The sequence below is a fragment of the Chrysoperla carnea genome, chromosome 2, assembly GCF_905475395.1.
Source record: "Chrysoperla carnea chromosome 2, inChrCarn1.1, whole genome shotgun sequence".
Lineage (NCBI taxonomy): Eukaryota > Metazoa > Arthropoda > Insecta > Neuroptera > Chrysopidae > Chrysoperla > Chrysoperla carnea.
The window spans coordinates 56,041,550-56,069,492 of NC_058338.1; the positions used below are offsets into that span (position 1 = coordinate 56,041,550).

Consider the following 27,943-nt stretch of genomic DNA (forward strand, 5'->3'; position numbering starts at 1 on the left):
GACAAAAAGCTTTTAAAAATTACATAAGCATTACTCAAAAACATTAAATAAATAATTTTAAAATGTCATAACATACAAAAATTTAAAAAAAAAAAAAAAAAAGAATAGATTACAAGCTGCAAAATTAATAACAGGAAACGCAGCATAATATTTAATAATTAAATTCCGCGAAATATATTTTTATAATAAACGTATAAACTTTACAAGATCAGATATCATAAAACACCTTACACTCAGCAAATTATAATTTATATAATAATAAAATAATGAATTAAAATATTCATCATTTAATTAATAAAAAAAAAATCTTCAATGTATGTATATTTCTTTTATTTTGCTATTTCATTAACAAATTATATTTATTAATAAAATTTTAAATACATTGTAAATTAAACTTTTAACAGGGTTGGACCATCAATCAAAATGGATGTTACAAATCTAAGACAAAAGTGGATGATAATTCAAATTTTTCGTGAAATGATCCAATTTGACACTCCTCTTTCTGCACATTTTCTTAACTTTTGTTTTAAATCTAGAAATGATAAAATGCCATTTCAAATTTATTAATATGTAAAATAGAATTTGTAAAGAAAAATAATTTTCTGTAAAAAATAACTTATTTATTAAATAACTAATAACTTATGTGTATTGCGAACTATAGTCTCGCCATCTGTGAGTGAATCAAATAACTTATAGGAAATTTTACTCGGTAGTAAAATTTTAAATTTTTACTCGGTAGTAAATACTTTTTTGATTTTTTTATTATAATATTTTTAACCTTTCAACTAAAATAAAAAATTTCCAAATAAATAAATTTAAAATATGCAAAAAGCTCAAACTATTTTCCGTATGAGCCGAAGTTTGCGGCCTTGGATACTTTTGTTCAATTCTACAAGAATCAACATTTCCCAAATTAAAAAAAAAAAATTAACCGCGAGCCATTTACCATAATCCGACTTTTTTAGAATTTCGAAAGCGAACATTTTATTCATAATTAATTAATATTATAAATATTGCTATTTTAAAATTTTACAAACTCGAAATTTACCTCTGTATTATTTTTACTTATGTTTCTTCTTCTTTGATGGCAATCCACTTTCAAATTCTGATACGATCAGTCGTTGTGTGCGACCCTGCTGTTTATTGCCATCTCGTTGATTGTTTCTTGCGTTAGGTCCTCCTTTTCGAGCAGAAAACTTCTTACTGCAAAAATACAAAAAACAAAATTCATACATCATATTTCGATTAAAATTTTACTCAAAAATTATTTTTACACAGATAAAAAGTTCCAAAACAAATTTATTTTATTCAAATTTTCGATAAGCAATAATTTATTTATAACAACATTTTTTATTATAATTATTTATCAAAAAATTTTGGTTGGATGAAAATCCTAATACAAATATTAGAAACTAGCTGTTACCCGCCCGCTTTGCTGGGCAACATCCCCACTTGCACCCCTCCCTCCACATTTCCTTGCATTGGATAACATTTTTGTAATGTACACGTCATGCTCTTTTATTTGATACCCCACTTAGGTATATTTGTAAATATTCGATATTTCCTTCCCACTTTCTCGCTACACCTTTCTACCCTCCGAAGGTTAAAAAAATTTCTAAATGTAATTTAAAACATTCTGACCAAGTTTTGAACTATTAAAAGCCATAATTGAAGAATATGAATTTTTTATTCATGAACACCCCCGCAACCCCCCTTGTGGGTTGAATTTCGTAAAATCCGTTCTTAGCTGACCTCTACTTGGCAAAAGGAATATTCCTCCCAAATTTCAAGTCTCTAGGTCTTATAGTTCCAGAGATATCGTGATGAGTGACTATCTATCTATCTATCTATCTATATCTATAGAAAGTCTCCTATATATTTATAGAAGATAATATTTAAATCAAATTATCTCTATTTTATATCGAAATCATATCGAAATTTCAAACGTCTATCATTAGCGATTTAAGCTGGGTGTCGATAAATCAGTCGGGAGATTGCCTTTTCCACCCCCAGATTATTTCCCATTTCCGATTTTTCTGAAAGGTTTCTGATTTTAAATAATATACAAAACGAAACATTAAAAAAAATCATCAAAATCGGAGCTGCTATTGAGGGCTTCCTAAAATTGGCTATTTTATGTATTCCTTTAGGCGACTGACTATATTAATCAAATTTATGGTGACATCAATTCATAAGTCCTAGTCGGTTAGGAGGAAAATAATTAAGAATGATTTTTATCATTTATATCACTATTTTTTCTAGATTCGCTCGTTCAGAATCACCTTGTAGTAAAAACTTGAAACGATTAGGAATCTGTTGTCTGTGTGCCTGTTTCTGTGTTTGTTTGTATACAAAAACTACTGGGCCGATTTCGATGAAATTACATAGTACAAGGGAAGGAGGAAAAACTAGTGATAAGTGTAGCTGGAGCAAAGTAAAACATAGCAGTGTGAAGGATATTACGTGATGATTTTTTTTTTATTGTTGTCATGGGCTATTCTGAAAAAAACATTCTTTGAAAACGAAGCCGCATGTCAAACGCCACATTATTGTCCGAGAGATGAAGATACATGTGGTGTTATTGACCTAAAGAGGTCGAAGGGATGTGAACGGTATTATGTGGTGGTGTTTGTTTTTAAAGTTGGTATTGCCTAGTAATGAGGGCGGGTAGCGGCTATTATTCTATAATGATGTATCATTTTGTCCAGTTTTTACAATTTTGTATATTTTTCAATGAACAGAATAGAACAAAAATTTTCTCTTCAATTAATCAACTTGATATTTATTTTGAAATGCAATTTGCATCAGATGAGTGATTATGAACAAAAACATTTACCTATGATGATTATTTAATTTTTTTTATTATAACTAACTGTTGTTTGTTTATTCAATTTGTTGTGTTTTATTCATTCAAAATATATTTTTATCTATTCAAATGTCTGTCCATCCATCTATCGTTCATATTATTATTTTTTTCCAATGAATTTTCATTTTGCTTAGAATCTCATATTAGCGTGGTAAAATCTTACAACTAAAATCGCAAAATGCGAAGTGAAACTGCTTTTATGGTATGTTATTTCAACCCTTAGGGGAATGTGAAATTACGTTTGGCAAGCAAAAAATAGGTTCTGCGACTTTTTTCAGTTTTTGTAGTTTAATTCAAAAACTATGAGACTTTTGACATTATGTTGCTACTATCATTTTGAAAGTATATTAAATCTGAAGCAATTGAACCCAACCCACAGTTCCGTATGTCTTAATAGTTTTAGAAATGTTTATGATGCTTGAAAAATTTACATGGTATTCAGAAATGTAAAAATTTTCAGTTTTGCTTATATTAAATAGTTAGAAATAGAACAAAAGTTTAAATATAAAAAATGTTCCTTATAAAAAAATAAACAACCTTTGTTAGAAACAATTTTTTGTAAACATTATTGTTTTCTCGGGAGAGGAAAAATTAGGGCAAAATTTTGGTGTCTATTTTCTCTAAAAATATAAAAGATAGAGATATAAAAATTTGTAGATACCTTCAACTAGTGAGCCTTATAAAAATTTTTAACAACAAAAAAAAAATGGTATTCAAAAAATGCTTCGAAAACTAGTAAAGGCGGCGTAAAGCTGCTTTTTTAGTATGTTTATTGAACCATTTAGCGGAGTGTGAAATTACGACCAAAATTTTGGAGCACAACTTTTTTTTGGTTGCAAAACGGTTGCGTTTTTCAATTTTCACGTAGAATTTGACTAGCGTATTGCAATATGAACTTTTTTATGAGAATTTTGGAGTAATTACTTATTTTGCACGTTTTACATGCTCTTATTTTTTTTATTTTTTTTTTTTTTTGCTTTTATAAACTTCAATAAACACGAAAATCTGGTTTGAGACTAAACGACAAGTTTATGAGATATTGATTGAAAAAACTCCGAGATATAGTCTTTTAAGATTTAAGACGACGTCTGAGAAACTAAACGTCCAATTGCCCAATGAACAAAATATTTTATTTCGAAGTTTGAAAAAGGGTAATTTCGATCCAAAAAGCATAAAAATGGGGTTCATTTAACAATAGGGTTAGTAGTTTTTCAGATATCACCAAAAAAATCATCGTCAAATGGGCAATTTCATTGTTGAATCAGCTCTTTAGTTGTAACATACACTACAATCTATTACAGATTCAAAAAAATTCGTTGAAATAATTATTATTCCATTCTGATTAGAAATTTTCAATATTTCATAACATTGTACCAATACACCTTATACTAAGCGAAATAAACAAATGATTACATTGATTACCCTCCATTTAAAAATAAATTTATTTAATTCATTGTCTAGTAAAAAATGGAAATTAAGTTTATTTTCATCATTGTAATTAGTTAATAGTTTTTACAAGTTCAATTATTGTCATTCTCTTTTTTTTTTTGTACTCTGCATATATACAAGATATGGCGGGTATATTAAATTTAGTAACATTTAAAACGATGGGAAAAACTACTACAATACTATGGCAGAAACGAAACTTTAGAATAGGTTAATCTCGCAAAACTTACGAAACTGAATCAAGAATATTAGTATTATTGTTAGTTTCAGTCTTTGTCTAATTACCGAAAATGTAATATTTGCGAGGTCAAGACTAATCTTGATCATCCTTGTTGGCAAAATCATTTTGGCATGCAATAAGTACTCGTGTACAAATCCAACTCCTTAACAGGTTATAGATTTCAGTAGACGTTGAACAGATATTAAAAATTCCTTAATAGTTTACACTAATTCTGTCTAAGCAAAGATTCAAATAGATTCTCAAAAGTTTATTTTTATACAGATCATGTTCTGACATCAAATTTGACCTACTTTTTCGGGTTTCTTTAATAGCCAATTCAGATCCTAAACGGTAAGAGATAGAATAACCCTAAATCCTCATAAAAATCTAACATTTTTCACATAAACCATTTTTTCGAAAATCGTCAGTTTCGGAGGAAATGCGACTTAAAAATATGTCATTATTGCCGAAAGAAAACACACTTACAACAGAAAAATTCTCTAGTCAAAAGTTGTCAAGGCCAACAGTGGACATTCGCTTGTGTCCATGACTTTGACTTTTACTGACTTTGACGGACAATTATCGATAAGCGTATTTTCTTTGGATTAAATGCAATAATGACATATTTTTATGTCGCATTTCCTCCGGAAGCTAACGATTTTCGAAAAAATGTTTTAAACATTTTTAGTTTTTGTATGAAGTCCAACTTCAAAATCAAAATGTTAGTTTATCTCTTACCCTTTAGAATCTAAATAAGCTATTAAAGCTATCTATCAAACTCTAAAATTTTTGTTGAGGTCATTTTTAAATAGATGGTGCCTCGGGCGAAATATTCAGATGCATAGGTTAAAATGACCCACACTATATGTGTCACCGGAATTCCGTCAGATTGTAAACGAGATACCAAATCTACCCTAACCTGCACTAACTCAAGCCCAATTTATTGTGTTGGATTGAATTAATATGGGTTCAGTTAATACAAGACAAGTTACTATGAATTGGGATGATTTTTGGGCCTTTTTGAAAAGATAAATTTAAAATCTTTAGTTTGCTTACAATCTGATGGAAAGTTTAATCTTGCGATAATATATGCAACTAAATATTCCTGTATTTGTTTTTAGTCTATGCTAACTAACCATTCAAAAAAGTATAAATACTATTAAATCATTAAAAAAATAATGCTTGATTGGAAAATGAAGACAATAAATGATCTACTGAACTAATACGAACTGTAACTGATAAATTAAATTAAATTTGAAGACAATTGTTTTTTTTCACTTGTACAAATTTGAATTTAGCTTGTATCGGCCATATTGACTTCCCCAATAAATTAACAATACATTCAGTGTTAAAAATATTTTTATGATCGTTGATATACCATAAATGTTTAAGATTTATATTTTTGGTTAATTATATTTACTTAAAGTATTTAACACAAAATTTCTATTTTATTATTGATTGCTTCTGTAAAATGTTCATTCTTTTTTTCTTATATTTGTGTGGTGTAGTATTATTGTACATTTCCAAAATATACATGATTTATGTAATAAAGTACGTTAAGTTGATTTTTCATGGATAATTTTAAAGTAAATGGTTCAAATTTATAATCATTATTATATGTATAATATTTTTATACATCAATATAATATAGAATATAATATGGCTAGTATATAGTATCTAATTTAACATTAGCAACGCCTCTGTACTGTGCCGACACAACTATTCATTCTGAATTTTATACTTAGGTACTATATACGTTTTTGTTTCTTTTTTTATAAATATTTTTTAAGTCATTTAAGTAAATATTTATTTGTGTTTAAAAATACATTATGTGTTTTTAAAATGTGTTTAATAATAATTAACAATTTTCATGTGGATATTGAAATGAAACAAAAGATTTTATAGCATTTTTAAACATAAGTGTTAGATATAAACAAGTGAAAACAAACAATTGACTGAGTTAATTGTTGAAATACCATGTATATATAGTGTTTATGGCGCAATTGTTTGTTTTTTGACGTCATGTAAATAAAGGAAGATATCCACTCTTACATAGCCACACATTCATAACTGATATTCCCATACCATACATACTATACAATTTGCACCTAATTTGCTCCCTCACGGATAAACAGTGATGTTTACGAAAAAATGTTTCAAACAAAAGTTGTTTATTTTTTTATAAGAAATATTTTTTAAATTTAAACTTTGGTTCTATCTCTAACGGTTTACAAGATGGGTAGCCAAGAAGATCTTGACCTATGTTCCTCACTTAGCACGCTGTCAAAATTTCAGCTTGATATCTCTTTTCGTTTTTGAGTTATCGTATTGTCAGACGGACAGGCGGACAGACAGGCAACCGAAAATGGACTAACAAGATGATTTTATGAACACCTATACCAAAATTATTTCGTAGCATCAATATTTTTAAGCGTTACAAACTTGGGACTAAACTTAGTATACCTTGATATATATTACATATTTTATACATGGTATAAAAAGTTCCGTTGAGTGGGTATTGAGCGATCATTACAGACAAAGTTTATATAATTTCGTTAGATCTAAAACTATTGTATGCAACTTTTTTTTCTAAAATCATTATTTTACGAGTTTGGCTGCTATTCCGAAATTTTATTTGTGTATACATTTTTTATGAATCAAATTGAGCTCCCGGTCTAATAAGAACAATCATTGATAATTGAGTTTCATATTTAAAAAGTCTTGTTAGCAAAAATTAAAATAATTCACACTTTCTTTTCAACAAATGCCTTATTAAATATATATTAAAAATTAAAATTTTCAAATATAACAATAAACAAATTATTTCTTTCAATTTCATTTTAAAGATATTATTAATAATTTTTATAAACTGACTTTAAAACGGTAGTTATTTGAATAAAACAACAAATGTAATATTTGTATATATAAATTTATTTGCATAATCCACTTTTTTTAAAAAAATTTTTCAAAGAAAAATTAAATTGTTGTGTATACATTCGATCACTTGGATCATCTTCAGAACATATCAATCAAGTTAAAAATTTTTACACGGTTTATATACTATTTTTGCTTGTGACGTAATGAACAAGTGATAAAACAAGTTAAAAACCTGTTCACTATTTTGTTGAAATATATTCTATTTTTGCTAAAATATATCTTTTTTATTATGAAGGTCAAGATTTTATTTATTTAATATTAATAAACTTATTTTTGTTTCAAAATTTGTAAATAAGTCAGGTGTAATTTGTTAAAAATAGCTATTATAAATATTGTCAGATTAATAAAAATAAAATTAAATTAAATTAAATACATGGTATGTACATGTAAGTCGTATGTGGAAAATTAAAAAAACTGATTTCATCTTTATTTCAATAGCTGAAATAAAGAAGATGAAATTAGGTCAGTTTGGTCGTTCAACAATAAATCTGGACCTTCCTTATGCTTGAACACCTCCAAAAATTAAAATAATTCACACTTTCTTTTCAACAAATGCCTTATTAAATATATATTAAAAATTAAAATTTTCAAATATAACAATAAACAAATTATTTCTTTCAATTTCATTTTAAAGATATTATTAATAATTTTTATAAACTGACTTTAAAACGGTAGTTATTTGATTTTAAAATAAAAGAGTTGATTTCCAAATATATAGTATAGTATAAAATGAATTCAATTTGCAGAGACAAATTTTAATCGTTTTCATACAAGCAAAATTTTCTATATTATAAATCCAGTAAACAAGACCAAAATTTACTAACGCGAATTAAAACTATCTCAGCTATACAATCCTAAAATTCTTAATCTCAATCCTCATTCCTTTTTACTGGGAGATATTGCGTAGTTTATTGTAATTCTTCCTAAATTACGAAATGGTTCCAGATCTCTAACATATTAGGTATATAAATAATAAATAATACAAAATAAAAAATTTCAAACGATAAAGTTGAAATTATTTATCGTTTAATTAAATTGCTTTCAGTAGTAATGACCAACTAATGACTGGTAATTATCACCAATAAATAATTAAGAACTATTTTAAGTAATAGATAGAAATATTATTACCGCGGATCCAGGAATTTTTTAAGAAGAGGTCAATACGAACTTTTCTTGACCGTTTTTTTAGCAACTGTTGTCTGATAATATTGGACTATTAATTTACTTGTAATAAAGACGGAAATATGATTCATTTTTCGATTTTGAGCAAAATCTCAGAATTTTACGACCAATTGTCAAATGTACCCCATTTTTACATTTTCTGGATCAAAATAATTCCAGAAAAATTTTTAATAGGCAACAAAATAACCTGATTTGTTTTAAATTTTTAATTATAAAAAAACGAAATTTTTTCGCCTGATTTTGATAAAAATTGGTCTATAAGGTAATAGGGTAATATCGTTAGTCAAAAATAAATTATGAAATTTGAAAAAAGTTAAAATTTATGAAAAATATACTTAAATATTCTGATTTAAAGTCATAAAAGCACATTTTTCTTTTGAAATATTAAAATTAAAATTCGTATTTTTTAAACTGTATATCACGTGACCTAAAACGCGGGCTGTGTTATTTCATATAATGACACCGATATTACGTCACCAAATTGGATGCCCGCGTTTTTGACAGTTTAAGAAAGGTTTCAAATTTAATTTAAGTTTTTGGCAAGAAGGCGAATGTATTTTTCCGAAATAAATTTTTGGTGGCTTTAACAAAATCAACATTTTGAAGTACTTTTTCAAATATAGTAGAATACCCTATTTTATACAAAAAAATACAAAAATCAGTACGAAAAGGTTTTATTTCGGCGAAATTTCGAAAATACTTTTACATTTACATTTTTAAAATACTCTTTAAAATTTTGGAGAAATGCAAAACATTATACTTTACCTTTTTAACTTCAACTTTACAAATATGCTTTATCTCTTGTGGGAAATTTAAAAAAAGATAAACAATTAATTCAAATTAAATTACAAATCGTTTAAAAATATGCCACTGCAATTCTCAATAAATGATGAGGAAGACCAAGTCCAAAACCAAGACTATTTCAAGAGTTTTGCATATGTGTAAGAGAAAGATCAAAGTACTACACCAAATATGCAACACAAAGGCAGTTTATTACAGTATGTAAAAATCTAAAGACTTAAGATAATGATGTTCAAATTAGTCTAATTTTGGTTTTGATGCCAATCACTATTTCGAGAAATTTTCACAATCGTCTTCAACTCTCAGTTCGTAGTTATTTGGTTTTTCAAAGCTCACAAAGAACAGGCGTTCCATTCATCTCACTTCCCTTGAGATAAAATTTGAAATTTCGAAAATACTTTTAATAAAAAATGAAACTTAATCGTCAAATGAACTAGATGTTTAGATTTTTTGATCCTTATTACCTTGGATATTCCAAAAACAAGGAAATCTGATTTTTGAGTCAAACTTACATAAAATTTTTAATATATATTGTTAGAAGATTGAAAATCTCAAAGAAAGAAATTTTAATCTGTATGAGGAAAGCTAAAAGTTATTTGATAATTACTTAAAATATTTCGCATCCTCATTTTTTAGAGGATTATCTCCATTTCGCAGGATTTTTAAAATCCTGTATTGTAAAACTATGACTTACTAACCCTGACTTACAATTACATATTACATTGTAGTCCACATACAGAAGTAATTAATCATTACTTACATTTAAAAAGTAATAACGCTTCTTAATTTCATTTCACCGTCTTACAAATATTTTTTAATTTCTGAATGAATTAAAGTCAATCAGTCGGTAAATAAACCCAGAGGGGGTTTCTTTTCATTTTGTTGTTTTTTCCATAACTTCGTTGTTTTTTTACATTGTTTTCTTTCATTGTTTAGGTAGACGATGGTAGCAATCATAATTTATCCATCTACAATCCATTTCGTGGATGTCTCTTGTATGGTATGTAGTATGAGTAATATCAGAAGCAAAGCAATAAAAGATGTTGAATAGATGTATACGCAACAATATTTTATATAAATTTCATTTAACGCATTCTGTGTTAAATATGTACGGGGTTGTTCTACATAAAAATAAGTATAACGGTACGAATACGGGTTGACCATGCCTTTAAAAGGGTCGAGCTAGCACAGATCTTGGGCTTTTTTAATAACCATTTTTTAAGTAATTTTCAGAAAAACACAAATTACCATTTTTTGCCCTATAATTGCATTAAAATGTTATAAGAGTATCTTTTTCTACTCCTAACACTAAATGAAACGGTTACATTAACGAGCGTTAATATCCCCAACAAAATTTTCCCGGAAAAAATTTCTTATTTACAAAAAATACCCAGGACAAAATATTCCCGGGTAAAATATCCCTTGATAAAATATATCCTCAACAAAATATTCCCAAAACAAATTATCTTCAAATTAAATGTCCTAGTCGTATAACAATCGAATATAATAACTATATGCCTTTGCATTAACTTTGTGTACGGGTCCGTGGGTTTTTTGGCTTTATGATTAACACTGTGATTGCGTTCAATCACTGATCCACGATTTAGTCATGCCTTAAATGGGGTCGAATTATTGATTTTTTGGCTTTTTGATTAACACTGTGATTGCGTTCAATCACTGATCCACGATTTAGTGATGCCTTTAATGGGTTCGAATTATTGATTTTTTGGCTATTTGGTTAACACTGTGATAGCGATTACTCATTGAACCACGGATTGTCCATGCCTTTAGCCATTATTGAGGTCGGGTTAGCACAGGACTGCGGATTTTTATCCCTAACGTTCACCCTGTGCTCATAAGTTTATTTTTTAATGCAAAAACGATATAAAAAGTATAGTAAACACATTTATGCATTCATAAATTTGCTAGCGCAAAGTACAAAATTTTGAATTTTTCAAAATAAAAAATATTTTTGTATTTTCTGATCAGTTTTAAGCAAAAAATTACTCTTTTGATTTTTTCTCTAGGCGCTCAGTTTTCGAAATAAAAATTTTTGGAAAACTAAAATTTAAGAAAAATGTGTTTTATTTTTTCAATCTCTGAGATAATTCGCTTAGCTATGGCTGCTCCTGCGCCACGAATTTTTTATATATTCCAGAATTCTTTGGAATTTTGCTAATGAGAATTATGAATTTTGAAAATGGGTCTATTCAAATTTGACCTTAAATATCTGGTTGGCTGAAATAAATAAAGATTTGCAATTTGCGCCAAAACTATTCTTTTATTCTGAGTAACACAGCAAATTTAGAGTTTTAGCACTCTAATAATAGTATTTTTTTGCATCAGTCATTCCAATAGTGGTCCACATAGGCGAAGGGGTCTACGGTAGCGAAATTAAGAATGAGAGAGTCGCTGCAAATAGAAAAGTATCTACGAAATCGAAAATAAGAATAAAAGATCAATGAAAATAAGATCATTCTACAAGCATACAGACACCGCGTAATTGTGGGTCACGTGGGTTCAGCGAAAAAAATGTTTAGTAAAAGAGTTGATAAAAAAGGGTAGATGGTGGATAAATTAATGTTAAAAGGTGTAAAATAGTGATGATGTATTTGTTGACTAAAAAACGGGTAAGAATACAGATAAATTTTTGTAAGGGACGGATCAATGGAAAAAGGGTAGATCCCGCTCTAGAGTTTCGGCCACTAAAGCAGTCCACCTAAGCAAAATTTTGCGATGCGATCAATTCAGTAAAATTTATCCAAAATATAAGATTTATAAAAGATCTTGCAGTGAGATTTAAGTCAATTTTTTTCTTACTAATCCAAAATAATTCTAATCGAGAAATTCAACGATCTACAATAAACTAAGCCCTCTTTTAAAACCGCTAAATATATTAATGTCTACCTTGAGACAACCAACTGGTCATGTCACCTGGATATATGATAAAATAATTTATGTAGCTGCTTTTCGTATCACAAAAGTTTTTTGATAAAATAAATTATAAAATCTATTTCTCAATACAGTGATACATTTCAATATTGCCAACTTTGTAAGTATCAAGAGTAACATTAATAAACAGTATATATACATGTATTTCATATGATAAGTAGTTTATATTATAGAAAGAAAATAACTGTCAGAAGTGGTAGATTGATTAATGTTAGCTAGTCATTATCACATTAAACCATGACAAACTATAAACCGCCTTTATACTTCATACATACACATATAATATAATATTTATTATTTCCCTATATAATACATATTTAATACAAAAAACAATATTAAATTTATATATCTTTAATACTTTATACTATGGAACACTATTAATGCCTATTTATTGTTCTTATATATTATTTACAAACCCGATCAAAAAAATTGAATGCAGGCAAACCAACAAAAGAGTAAACAACAGGGACCGTTCAAATTAGTGCAGCCTTTATGATTAACACCTACAACATCCCAGCTGCTTAGTTTCACCGAATTGAGTTGTTGAATAAAAAATATTAATCAATTTTTACAAATTATTTCAATTCTTGCTTATATACAATATTGAAATTCACCTAGAAAACTTTTGTAAAAACTACGTACAATTCAAAAAACTATTCACAGTCTACAAAAGTTTGAAGGGCACTGTGTGTCATGTTTGTGATCTAAGTCTAAAATACAATTCTAAGGCACTTCTAGACGTGCTGGAAAAGTGTGGTTTTCGGCATTCGATGCAGAATTTCTTGAAATTTTAGATAATAATCGGAAAACTGCAACTTTTTTATTGCAACTCCGCGGAAAATTAGGGGAACACCCAAAAATTAGGTTTTCAGTTCTATACATGTTAGAAAAGATGGATTTCCACCAATCATTCCGAAATAAAGTAAAAAAAAACAGATGTAGTTCGAAAAATTTTATAATTCACCTCACAACCCCCAAAAATTGTGAAAAACAACTCTAAAACCACCCTTTTCTTCTTTAAAAGCTAGACAAATGAGATATTTTGTTTTTTTCATTCATTGTTTTTCAAAAAAACAATTCATGGCCATCTGTTCTGATATACTTAACGAATTATTACTATTTTGCATTTAATCTCTATTTCGAGTGTTATGGAAGGGGGATAAGTGAGCTATAACAAGCACATTGGCACAAAAAATATGAAGATAATTACAAGAGATGATAATCGAAAATCAAATCTTAATTGATGGGGCGAAAGTTTTTAGAAGTGTACTAACGAAAAAATGTATTTATCCTATCAGGTAGCGTTTGTTAGTTTTTTAAATAATCCTTTGAAGGACATTAATGAACAAAGGCAAGAGACCATAAGTGTATCTAAATTATTTCAATTGAATTCAAAATTTGTAAATTGAAGTGTACCAACAAATACACAGAATATTTCTGATATAACCTAATAATAATGACAAAAAAATTATAAATTATTAATGGCATTTCAAAAGTTAATAATAAATTTCATCTATATAAATTTGTATTATGATTGTTACGAGTTAAGACTTAAATAAACAATGGGCAATATTAAATTATTAGTAATACAAATGAATATGAATGAGTTGACGTTACGTTTCAAATTTTGAGGAATATATACCGTAATTTTTGAAATACTGATGCCTAAAAATTTAGAGAATATCCGCTTATTATAATTTAATTAATTTTCCAAATTAACCTTAAGAAAATTAGCCTAGTTACATAATAAAGCACTTAAATATAGGATTTTTATGTTAAAAATGCAAACTTTAACAGCTCAAATTTATAAACTTAACATCGTAAAGGGTATAAACAAATTTACCTGCTTATAAAGGATTAATTAATTAATGACTATGCAAATACACGATTTAAAAAGGATCTTAAGAAAATTTGATTTTTGGGAACGCCCTTAATTAGTATTATTTCAGTTTTTTTCGATCTATATTTTTCTTTAAAATTTTGGAGAAATGCAAAACATTATACTTTACCCCTTTAACTTCAACTTTACAAATATGCTTTATCTCTTGTGGGAAATTTAAAAAAAGATAAACAATTAATTCAAATTAAATTACAAATCGTTTAAAAATATGCCACTGCAATTCTCAATAAATGATGAGGAAGACCAAGGCCAAAACCAAGACTATTTCAAGAGTTTTGCATATGTGTAAGAGAAAGATCAAAGTACTACACCAAATATGCAACACAAAGGCAGTTTATTACAGTATGTAAAAATCTAAAGACTTAAGATAATGATGTTCAAATTAGTCTAATTTTGGTTTTGATGCCAATCACTATTTCGAGAAATTTTCACAATCGTCTTCAACTCTCAGTTCGTAGTTATTTGGTTTTTCAAAGGTCACAAAGAACAGGCGTTCCATTCATCTTACTTCCCTTGAGATAAAATTAAGAAAAATCATTTTTTGCCAAGAAAAATCTTCGACACCAATGAAAACTATTCTTAATTATTCTATTAAATCTATAATGAGTATTGAAAGCTTACCTTTGATTATTTTTATTTGCAAATCGATGTCCAACACCTCCAATAGCACTAGGTGGATCACGTAGTGCAAAACTTTTTGCGTAATGCCCTAAATGAACATCTTTCATTGAAAAACACTTACGCATATCTTTTGGATAACAAGCATAGAAACGCACCCACGAAGAATAGGCTGTAAAAAAAGGAAAAAATTGATTTAGACTTATTTTTTATATGGATGAAATTAATCAACTAACCAACCTACATAGAATGTTGAAAATCAGTGTTGGAAATTTCGAAAATTTTATTACTAATGTTTTAAATTCGTTTTTTTGAAATCTACATGCTTTAAACGAATTTAAAGAACCATTTTCCTATCATTTATAGGTTTAAAGAAAATGGAAACTTAAGTTTTGCTGTAGTTTGGACCCTCACGGAGAACTCATGATGAATTCAGAATATACCATATACAATTCCGGACTATAGGAGGTCTTAGGCAGTACTGCCCTGCAAAACAATTGCCGGATTATCGGGGGCCCACTGTATTTCATATATATGAGGTATAAAAATACATAAAGCATACATTTTTTATGAAAAAATTTAATTTTTGCACATCTGAAAGGTTTCCCAACCATTCTTATGATAAATAAGTGATGTTTACGTTAGAGTAAAAACTAGCAATGTTTACCAGTCAAATTGTAATTTAACGCATTAAAAATTGTTAAGTGCACACTGATTGATTGAATTAACAAACTGATCTTGTAGACGTTATTTAGTTTTAGTGTGTGGAAAATATATAATAAAAACAATAATTATAAATTAATTTAACATAATTTTTTCAAAATTCCTAAGAATGAGTGAAGCCTGGAGTTGAACAGGGAAGTGAAATGATAAATAACGATAATTACATTCATAAACAACAATCAATCTATCATAGACTTACAAAACTACTATAGTGCACATAAGGAAAAAATAATTGAAGACTAAATCAGAAAGGGCAATTGATACAACAATAATTTATTTTGTTTAATAAGTGAAACAGAATAGGTGATAGAATATATGTTTATAGTCTTTTTTTTATTTTTTGTGCTGTCTATACAGTGTTTGCATTTAAGATAAAGACACCCTCATATTTTTGTTATGAACTATATTAACTTTAACTCAGCTTACTACAAATTGACAAATAGAGCAGATCCTAACATTTTGCCTAGCGTCAGAGTTGGTTAGAGATATCGAAAAAAAAGTTGCTTAGAATATTTTTTTATAACCATTTACCGATTTTCATGGTAAATTTGCATTTTTTATTATTTTATAGACTCAAAATTATTACAAGTTTATTGAAATATTTGAATAGATACATTATTAAATTATCAATTTGTCCAATTTTTATATTCCAAAATTAAAAATGCGAATTTTGTGATGAAAATTGGTGTATGGATGGGTATAAAAAAATATTCTAAGCCACTTTTTCTAATAATTTTTTTCGATATCTCTAACCATCTTTGTAGCTAGGCAAAATATTAAGAATCAGCCCTATTTGTCAATTTGTAGTAGGCTGAGTTTAAAGTTCAAATTTCGTTTAAGTATCTTAAAAAATGTGGCATATCGCCTTGTATATTCATATAAATAATGCAAATATAAGGGTGTCTTCATCTTAATGGCGACACACTGCATATATAAGACCGTGCAGTGATTGGACCTTAGCTTGCATTTTGAATATAAACTGACGGCTTCTAAACTTTAGATTATAAATTTAAAGTTGACCATTGGTAATTTATAATCTAACGAAAATAAACTTATTGGATTCTAAATCTTATAGTTTGTTCACAATCTATCGACAGTTTACAATCTGACTACATTTATTATAAACTAACGATTCTTACAAACACTCGGTAACATACACATAACGGCGTATAACTTAACTATCTTAAACTTCTATACACTGAAATTTTTACTTTTATGCTTGTTATTTTTCATTTTGTTCTTTTGACATGTGAAAATTATTGGAAAAATAAGTTCTTTTTTAAAAGCAGTTTAGAGAACAAATTTTTCTCTAAATGTGATTTTACAGAGCTGTTATGTAAAATATGTATTATAATCGTCGTTTTTCTTGTGATGAATGTGATTTTTGAATAATGATTAATGAAAATTTTTATTTTCTTTCTATTGGTTTCAATAGATTTCTGTATATTTTCGTAGTTCAAAGAATTTTATATAGTCATTCAAAATCTTAAATTTATATTCTTTTTTATTCAATACGTTTAATGGCTTTTCAGGTTGTCCGGATTAGTTTATAGTACAAGCTCAGCATTTTTACACTAAAAAAACCACCCGATTCGCAACGCCATAATTAGGAGAAAAATAGTAGTTATTGAGTAAAATTACTTTGAAAAAAATCGGATTTTAAGGAGTTAATTAAAAAAAATCGAAAAGATGCAAAAAACGGGTTTTAAAAAAAAGGTATAAGCAAGCATTTTAATTAAAAAAACAAAAACAAAGAACAAAAAATAGAGGGCTGCAGCGCTAAAAAACAAAAAAATAAGAGTGTAGCTGTAATCAAATCCAATGGAAACTTTACTAGAAAAGACAATTTTATAACGAAAAAATAGAGCTTTGCGCTACTTTTTTTCTCGGCTTGCATGACTTTTAAAAAATTATTTCCAGGATCAAATTGTAGCTTTTAATGGTACTTTTTTGTACAAATTTTTCGTCGCAAAATATAAAGTCTCCGCACAATTTGAGAAAATGGTGAGAAAATGGAGAAATAGGTGCTTCGGAAAAGCCGTGCGCGACCGATAATGAACCACCCTACTTAAAAAAACACTTTCTTCGTTGCTCTATAAACTCTGCATAATTATTAATCACGTACATACACGATTAAATCGCAAAAATGTAAAGAAAAACAGGAATTTACAAACTGTAACAGTTAATACACTGGGCAGTGTTCAACACAAAGAAAATTCCCGTTTTTCTTTGTGTTTTCACGGTTTTATCATGCATCTACGAGATTAATAATTATGCAGAGGCTGTAGCTTACAACCTCTTTACGGTGGTCGCAATCTTTTTCGGTCTTGTTATACATTTTTTTTAATTTTACAAATTTAACCATCTTTAATGTCTCTTAAAAAATATTTAACACATAACGCAACATAATTACTGAAATATAGAATACAATACCCCTCCTAACACCGACTACAGTATGAAAACAAGTGAAACAAACAATTGACTAAGATAATTGTTGAAATACCATGTAAACACAGTGTTGATTACTTTATCACATTACACATATACCTATAGATGTCACACATACATAACTGATAATCCCATATTAATACATACTATAAAATTTGCATCTAATGTGTGCCCTCGTGAGTGATGTTTACAAAAAAAAAATGTTTCAAACAATAGTTGTATATTTTTTTATGAGGAAAATTTTTTACATATAAACTTTTGTTCTATCTCTAACGGTTTACAAAAATTGACCTATGTTGCTCATTTACGAACTCGACCTCACTTTTTACGTCCTGAGAAAATTTCAATAAAAATTTCGCTGTAAAAATTTCAGCTTGATATCTGTTTTCGTTTTTGAGCTATCGTGTTCACAGACGATCGGACAGACGGACAACGGAAAATGGACTAATTAGATGATTCTATGAACATCTATACCAAATTTTTTTTCGTAGCATCAATATTTTTAAGCGTTACAAACTTGGGACTAAACTTAATATACTATGATATATTTCATATATACATGGTATAAAAATTATTTTTTAAACAAAATAAAAACGTGTCATTAAATTCTTGAATACATTAATTTTGAAAAACGAACAAAAAAAATGAACGGTAATTATTATTGTGCAAAAAATTATTACATAAATGAATTAACTATAAATTAAATTTCGAAAAAAAAAATTATTTATTTTTTGACCGATAAGATGATTATAATAATAATAAGTACATTTTTTGTTGGAACATTTTCATCGATCATTTTATATATATGTGCGGTTAATCGTTTGAAGCAACGAGGCGTAACTGATGGACACTATACCACTTACTCTCTTACTATATATATGTACATTCGAAATGATAAAAAAATGAATCGTAGAGGTTTAGTACAAATGATAAAAGTCCTTAGTAAATCAAATTATTAGAACGATTTCCAACAATAATTCTGGCCCAGCTCGATAATCCTTACCACCCTATTTTGTATGATTTCACTTTTACAACTAAGAAAATTTCAAAATATCCAAAAAAAATTTGTATAGGTGTTTCTAGGGCAATTTAGATCCAAAGGTTACGAAAATCATTTTTATTTAACTGTCAGATTAATAGCTTATATTGCCTAATTCATTTGAGAAATCGCTCTACTTAGGTTTTTTGACAATATCTCAGACACTGTGTATCAGATCGTTAAATGAATCGATCGTTTCTTTTCTATTTTTTTTTTTTTTTTTGGAATTTTCTTAAGGGTACCATATCTTTGGAAAAAAAACACAAATATTATTTTTTTGTTTCGGAGTTTGATCAAAACCACTTTTGTAAAATAAAAATAAAAATACATACTTGTTCGTTTCGGAGTTTGACCAAACTCGGTATATAGGGTAATTTTGATCCAAAAGATACCTCAAGTGAAATTTACCAAATTTAAAAAAAAAACGACATTTTTTTTATAGGTACGGAACCCTAAACTCGCACTTGAAACATAGCTAAGAACACTCTCCACTAAATTACCTTTCAAACGAAAAAAAATCAAAATCAGTTCATCCGTTTAGGCGCTACGATGCCTCAAACAGACAGGCAGACAGACACACACACACATATAGCAGTCAAACTTATAACACCCCTTTTTCGGAGGTTAAAAATAAAGTTTATATGACGTCTAATATATATAAAGACCTATATTTTGAAAATTTTCGGAGAATATTTCGAAAACTGCTACACCTGGTCCTTAAATGAACTATATTACTTCTTGTGTTTTCCAGTTGAATAATTCAAAAATTTAATTTAATTTTTCATATTTTTTCAAGAAGCTCTCTACAAATTTTTAATCTATTTTTCGTTATAGTTCCAAAACAGTCTTGAAAAATAAAATTTCGCACAGCATATACGCTTTTTAGAGTTCGTTGCTTACAGAACAGCCAAGAAACAACTTCATTGGATTTTGATCAATTTTTTTGATTGAGAATATTCGTATACAAGAAAGGAGAGATGAAATTAAGAAGGGAGATGGAGAAAACATTATGGTGATTAAATGTATGAATGAATGAATTGAAATGACACGCATATACATACATACATACATACATACATACATACATAGGTTATGTGTGTAAATGTTGGGTTATAGTGACAGCTCCAAGTGGTTTTCTATGTTAACATGTCTATGTCCACAACACAGCTATTAATAGAGTTTTACTGTCCACTCACAAACATTATTTTAATTCATGTTGAAAAATTATTATTATTTTTGGTTGTGTGGAGAGTTCATAACAATTTATTTAGAGTATGAATTCTTTCTGTAAATTTTTGTTGAATATATAATAAATACTTTATTATGTTATTATAATTCAATACTTTGAATATTGCCACCAAAAACTAAACACAAAAATTATGGCCAAGGAGAGACGTGCAACTTTTACTTGCGAGCAGGTACGTGAATTTTTTGTTGCGGAAAATAAAAATTCAATGTTACTCAAACAAATACTGGAACATCAGACAGGTAACCGAGGACAACAAGTCTCAGTAGAGAGACAAACATGATATAAAAAAATCAAATATCCCCCAAATGCTGATGATTTGGCATACTGTTTTTGTTATTACTTCTAAAATTCTCACAAAACATTAGCCACCTGCTCCGGTTTAGGATTCGCACTAGGCTTTAAGAAAAACTTTCAAATTGTTGTTTTGAACGTAATGTAAAAACATCAGCCACGTATCAGCTCTTTGTTTTTATCCTATCAACTCTTTCACTGGGGTGGTGGCTTTGATCGCAGATATCCCCGGATTACTGGCTGATGTTTTGGCAAACTGTTTTTAATATTCTGACAAAATATAAGCAACGTATCTGCCATTGCAAAAAAAAATTTTTTTTTTGCTTGTTTGTCTCTCTATTTAGACCGACTGTCCCCGGTTGAATGGCCGAACCTTGAATTTTTATTTTCCGCAACAGAAAATTCACGTACCTTTTCGTGAATTATACGTACAATATTTTACTTGTTCTGTTAATTTATAAACGACTCTCCAAATCTAAACAATATTTACGATTAAAGTTCGATGTAGATGGCACTACAAATCCCAATTTAGAATTATTCAAGGCAGAGCTAAACCAATAAAATTCAATTTTTGGTACGGATATATAATTAAGGAGTAAAACTTTTAGATAGATACTGGGATTTTCACATCATGATGCATTAAATGTATACCGAACTCATAAGATTTTTATTATTTAGGTAAGAAATATACTAAATTCTATATCTCTGGAACTGTGCTACAAGGGAACATTTCAATCGTACCCGTTTAAAGCATAAAATTAAATTTGGAAAGGCTAGTGATAAAACCCATTAAGCAAATCGAAGAATATATCGAAAGAACTTTGCTGATCGAATTTAGCTAATGGCCTTGTTTGCTCCAGTTTCAGTTATATTTCAATAGCTTCAAAAGTATAAATCTTAGTCCGCAAGTTCAAATGGCAAAAAAGCTTACTTTTATAAAAATTCCTTTATCATCAAAATGCATCAATATAAAACTTAATAAATTAATACCTTTCGGATCCATTAAAAAAAAAAAACTATATTCAAAGATTGCAAAATTAAAAAAAAAATAAAATGGTGTCACTGTCATCAAATTAAAAACTACTTATTATAAAAATAAAATATTATTATGAATAATGTTATATTTTAAACACCTACCTTTATAAGCCATATCTTTCAATTGTTTACTTTCTAATACAGCATTTTCAAATCTTTGCTGTAATACAGTTGCCGCTTCTTCTGATGATGAGGATACGTTATCTAATGCCACCGATAAATTTGATAAATCCATTTTTGTTTGTTTAAATCTACAAAAATAAATTATGATCATTAAGAGCAAATGGTGTCATGAAGAATAAAAATAAATGATGTTATTAATATACTAACCGTATCCTTCGACTTTCTAATAAACGCACAAATTCCAATTCAGTTGGTGAAAGAAATATGATTGCTTCACCTTTAGCACCTGCTCGAGCAGTACGTCCTACACGATGCACATAATCGGCAGCCGTTGTAGGGCCAGTATATTGTACTACACAATCTACTAGTGGTAAATCTAAACCTCTTGCAGCTACATCCTGTAATGATAAATATAAAACATTCATAAGTAATAGTCGAATCCGTTTGGGGTTTTGAGATTAAAAATTAAAAAATTTAGAGGCTAATTTTAAGAAAAATTCCCGTCAATTATGTAAGAAAAGTTTACCATTATATTTTTATAAATTATCCTCCTGATAATACACTAACTATACAGTGTGTTCATTTCAAAAGTATCCACCCTTAATAACTCTTGACCTGATATGATAATTATTTTGAGTGAATACATGTCGATTTAGATATCGAGAAAAAAGTTAAAAAATAGTTCCTAAAAAATTTCAGGTTTCATCCATTCACGGTCTTAAAATTAATCTTATATTTGTATATTTTGAGTCAAAACAACCTTATGTATGATTGTTATCAAAATTTAAGTGAAAAGTTGTAAAAATTACCATTTTTTTACAGAAAATAGAACAATTGAGTTAATTTGACGTTTTTTATGATATATCGCTATGTGAAGCCTCATATTTTGTAGGGACTTTCAACTATTTCGAGAACTACTAAAACAGATACCACAATGTCGTACCGATTAAATCCAAGCGTCGATAAAATCGGAAATATCATCATACAAAGTTTGTTCGTGATTTTATCAAGTTTGTTTTTGATTTACTTTTGAGATAATAAAAACTCAAAAATCAAAATTTTCAAGATTTTGGATAATTTTTAGATTTTCCTGATTTTCATCCTGGATATTTACTTTTGGAATTGCTTATTGGAATGAAAAGTCATTTTTTTAATTTGGAAAATTTTTTTTTTTTAATTTACCCAAAACACAGAATAAAATTGGCTATTAAATGATGAATCCCTTTATACAATTACAAAAAAGATCTACTTACAATAGCATTTCGAATTAAATTCTGTCTAGACTATTATACAACAAATAAAAAATTTAATTCGGCTATTAAAAGCGATTTGAAATGAAATAAAAATCAAATCAAAAAAATAAAGAGCATAATTCTACACTAGTGGCATTATTATTTTTTTTTAAAGAATATAATTTTTATTTCTTTTTTATATAAATTTCAAATAACGTTAATTTTGTGAACAAAAAGGCAGTTGCATTCTATACACTGCAGGGTGCAAATGCACACGATATGATGAGATACATTCAGTTCAGGTACCATTCATTTAATTTAAAGTGTTTTATAGAAATAAAATTAATTTTATTTAAAAAAAAATATTGTAATAATATCATTTCTTAAATTACAATTATTAGTTAAAATTAAGGTCTTTTATGTGTATCATTGTTAATTACAATTTTTATTTATATTCAAGTATAAAGGAAAAAATCTTGTTACCTTTACTTTGTACCTATTAAAAAGGGTATAACAAAAAAAATTACACTTAAATACACTGCACCAGATTCTCCCCTACCTCTCTGGACTTGGCTTATATGGTATGGGTAGAGATGCCAGCCGTCCTACGTTGGGGAAAATTTCCCTTTTTTGAGATAATTATCGCGTGTCCCTAATATGCATTAAAGTTACACACTAACTTAAATTTTAAATGTTAACTTTTTATACCATGCATATATGTAATATGCAAGGTATACTAAGTTTAGTCCCAAGTTTGTAACGCTTAAAAATATTGATGCTATGAACAAAATTTTGGTATAGGTGTTTATAAAATCACCTAATTAGTCCATTTTCAGTTTCTGTCCGTCTGTCTGCCAACACAATAACTCAAAAACGAAAAAAGATATTAAGCTGAAATTTTTACAGCTCAGGACGTAAAAAGTGAGGTCGAGTTCGTAAATGAGCAACATAGGTCAATTGGGTCTTGACCTATGGGTCCGTAGGACCCATCTTTTAAACCGTTAGAGATAGAACAAAAGTTGAAATGTAAAAAATCTTCCTTATCAAAAAATAAACAACTTTTTTTCGTAACATTTTTTTCGTAAATATCACTGTTTACCCGTGAGGGCGCAAATTAAGCGTAAATTGTATAGTATGTAATAATGGGAATATCAGTTATGTATGTGTGACATGCATGTATGTGTAATGTGATAGTGTAATCAACACTGTCTCTGCATGGTATTTCAACAGTTAACTCAGTCATTGTTTGTTTTCACTTGTTCGATTTAATTTATACTACTCAACTAATCCATCAAAATCATTATAGTTATGATCTCAGCGCTATACTGACACAATAAGAGCTAATATTGTTAATCAAACACATGTTGTTGTCGAATTAAATTGTGCTTTTTACCAAGAAAATAACATTTTTATGGCATTTATTGAAGTTAAAGTCAAACAGCTGTTTCCTGTCAAAATGTATTTTATCGGAGTTTACTAGCTCTTAAATAAATGTCATTTCTATCGAATGAGTAGTTCGTGCCGTATAAAATAATATTATGAATATGTTATTCTTATTCGACAATCCTGCTAAGGAAGACTATCTACCGATTTTAATTGGAACCTTTTTACAGGTCATTTTATAGACATAGATTGTTATACAGATGTACGTCTTCGCCATAATTATGATTGTTAATTAAATCCCCTTGCATTTGAACTTTAAAAAAAAAACAAAAATTTTTTTAAAATTTGATAAAACTAATTTAACAAGATAATTTTGTGCTAAAAACTATTTAACAAATTTTACATAAAAAAAGTTCAGTTTGTTGTTAAACATTTAAATTTTTCAATAACCTAAAAGCTGGAATCAAAAAAACAGTCAACTAGAAACATAAATTGTTCTATAAATGCATTCAAAGGTATCTTAAAATTAAGAGAACAAATAATTTGGAAAAAAAATCTAAACAAGTTTTTGAATTATGTTAGGAGAAATAAATATAAAAAAAAAATTAACTTTAGTACTAACCGTGCAGAAAAGAACGCCAGTTTTCACTGATCGAAACGTTTTAAATACATCCGTACGTTCTTTTTGATTCATCGAGCCATGTAATTTGAAAAATTGCACATTCACTAAACACGAGGAAGTATTTTCATTATCACTTTCACTACCAGAATCACTATCTTTTATTTCACTGTCTTCAGTTTCTACTTCAGCATCACTATCAATATCAATATCTTTATCATTTTCACCGCGAACCAAAATCGCACTTAATAATTCCGTGTGAAAATCGATCATATCCTGGGTCGCCATAAATATTAATATTTTACAATTTTTATTTGCTTTACCAATAATGAAGCTTGATAATGTGACCAAACGTAATTTGGGTGGAATTACAACATAGCTTTGTGTCACGCTATCGGGAATCACAAACTGTTCTAAATCCAGCCCAGTAGTCAAATCGCCTTCTTTAATGGGTATTTGTGCACTTGTCAATTGTTGATCGAAATTCTCAGCACTTACATCAATATTTTTTGGATCAGTTAATGTCAAGCCGGCTAATTTTTGAACTTTAGGCGATAAGGTTGCTGATAATAAAACGGTTTGCAAACGTCTTTTATTTAATTCTTCCACAGATATGGAATTTGATTTTTCATCTTCTGTAATTTCTTTGTTGATTTCTTCCGAAGCTTCTATTTGTTCATCATCGTCACTATCTTTAAACTTTTTAACTGAATTTTTTAATAATGCAATTGGGTCGTATGTTGACGGATTTCTATGTGATTCCAAAGCTTCTAATAAACTGAAAATCAAAACAAACTTGTTAAGTGCAAAAGAATGAGTAATAAAGAATCAATGATTCCTTACCTCTTAACGTCTTTTTCATATCCCATATCCAACATACGATCGGCTTCGTCAAGTACCAGAAATTTCACTTTATCCAATTTAACAGAATTTGTATTTTGTACATGATCGATTAATCGGCCTGGCGTACCAATAAGAACTGTTATACCTTTTCGAAGTCTGGCTTTCTCAGCTTTGCGTTTTTCACCGCCCACCAGATAACCTGGGACTATCCAAGTAAAAGGCTAAAAACAGTAAAATTATTAAAACTTCTTATTTTAAAACATTAAATTTGTTAACATACTTTAACTAATTTTATAAGTAATTCGTAAGTCTGCAAAGCTAATTCTCTAGTTGGAACAATTATTAACGCTCGAATACCATCAGAACGATTTAATTTTGGACGAACAGCTTGTAACTTCTCAATAATAGGTAATGCATAGGTCAAAGTTTTTCCCGACCCAGTTTGAGATCGTATCTGAAAAATTAATTACTTTTTACAATCAATATTTGCTTAATTAATACTCGTTTTTCTTACCAGAGCATCAAATCCTTCGAGTAAGGAAGGAAAAGCCTTCTTTTGAATGCTGGTTAATTCGGTAATATTCAGAACATCGGCAAGATTTTTTATTGAATGCGGATGAATCGGCAAATCACTAAACTTACTACCAGAAAATATTTCTTCTTTAATTGGTTTAACAAGACGTTGTCCAATTTTAGGTATTTCTGGATTGTTTCCGAATAGTGAAGACGTTTTTCCTGATTGGGTGTTACTTGCTTTTTTATTAAAGTTCTTTTTATATTTATTGTCTTTAACTTCATGGGCAGTATCAAAATCTTGATTGTCAAACTTTTGTCTCTTAGACGATTGAACATCTGTGTCTAGATCAGCTGAACGTTTTTGCTTCTTTGAGAACTGCTTGCCGCCTTCTGAATCATCTGATTTTTGAAGTGTATCCGAACTAACTTTATTTTTAATTTTCCCGACATTTTTCGACTTTGATTCACCAATTGTTTGATTAATGTATTTTTCAAGATCTCTCCTTGTGGGTATTAAAGTTGGTAATTTATTCTCATTTGATGGTTTATTTACATTACCAACGGCTGTTTTATTGGCGTGATCAAGTTTTTCACGTGCTAATAATGTTCGTTGTAAAAGATCTTCCTTAACCTTCGGTTGTCTTTTTATATTAAATGGTTTTTTCTTTTTCTGGGCCTAAACAAATACAGAAGTCGTTTTATAAGCTGCATGCTAAAATTTAGAATACTTTTCTAAGTTGGCTCTATTTAAATTTATAATAGGTTACATATGAAATCCGAAATTATCGAAATAAAGATATCATCCTTTTCTACGTTCATTTTACTCGCCCAAGATAATAGTAATTTTTACAAGTTTAAGAATAATTTTTGTTTATGAAATCATGGATCCCGAATATTTAGCATGATAATGGATAGCTTTCCAAAAAAATATTAATATTACGTAGTTTAAGTTATCTTATTTTAAAGTTCTATTAAAGAGGCAGCCAGTATTACATAAATATATACTATCCATAAATAAAGCGATCTAGAGTAGTTTTGTATATCCAATATTTAAAATAGAGCAGGTTAGAAAAAGATAGAACCAAAACAGCTGATTATTCTCAAAAATGATTTCATTTTAAAGTATTTGGAATTGGCCAATTACAAGAATTTAATTAATAAAAAGTCAATAATACTAACAAAACATCGAAATACAAAAAATCTGGTTTAAAAAAAAACTCCATGCTTCATAAATATTTAGATTACTTATTTACCTTCTTGTTTTTAGTTGGTGCAGGTTTAGACGTTATATTCAAACTCAAACTTATATCTTCGGTAGTCATGTTAAAATAGTGATAAATACGCACATATAAACAATTATTATTATTTTAAAATGAACAAAAAGATTTATATTTTACAATTAATATAACATTTTTAGGTTATAATACACTACATGTGCGCGTTGTCAATCTGTTCAGTCAGTACGTCATACGTAGAACATAGCCTTTACTACTCATGCACGAAATAAATTTATATGTTTG

At 28.3% G+C, this 27,943-nt stretch overlaps 1 protein-coding gene across 1 annotated transcript; it reads right to left on the reverse strand.

Annotated features, from left to right (window-relative positions):
- Positions 1 to 394: 394 nt before the first annotated feature.
- LOC123291365 (probable ATP-dependent RNA helicase DDX31) lies at positions 395 to 27,918 on the reverse strand. The gene is made up of 10 exons (XM_044871625.1): positions 27,677 to 27,918; positions 26,422 to 27,099; positions 26,188 to 26,361; positions 25,908 to 26,128; positions 25,068 to 25,842; positions 22,038 to 22,228; positions 21,810 to 21,958; positions 14,926 to 15,094; positions 1,049 to 1,203; positions 395 to 532 (listed from the first exon to the last, which is right to left on the reverse strand). Exons 1-9 carry the CDS (start codon positions 27,743 to 27,745, stop codon positions 1,062 to 1,064), a joined length of 2,568 nt encoding a protein of 855 aa, XP_044727560.1. The 5' UTR covers positions 27,746 to 27,918; the 3' UTR covers positions 395 to 532; positions 1,049 to 1,061.
- Between the last annotated feature and the right edge of the window lie 25 nt (positions 27,919 to 27,943).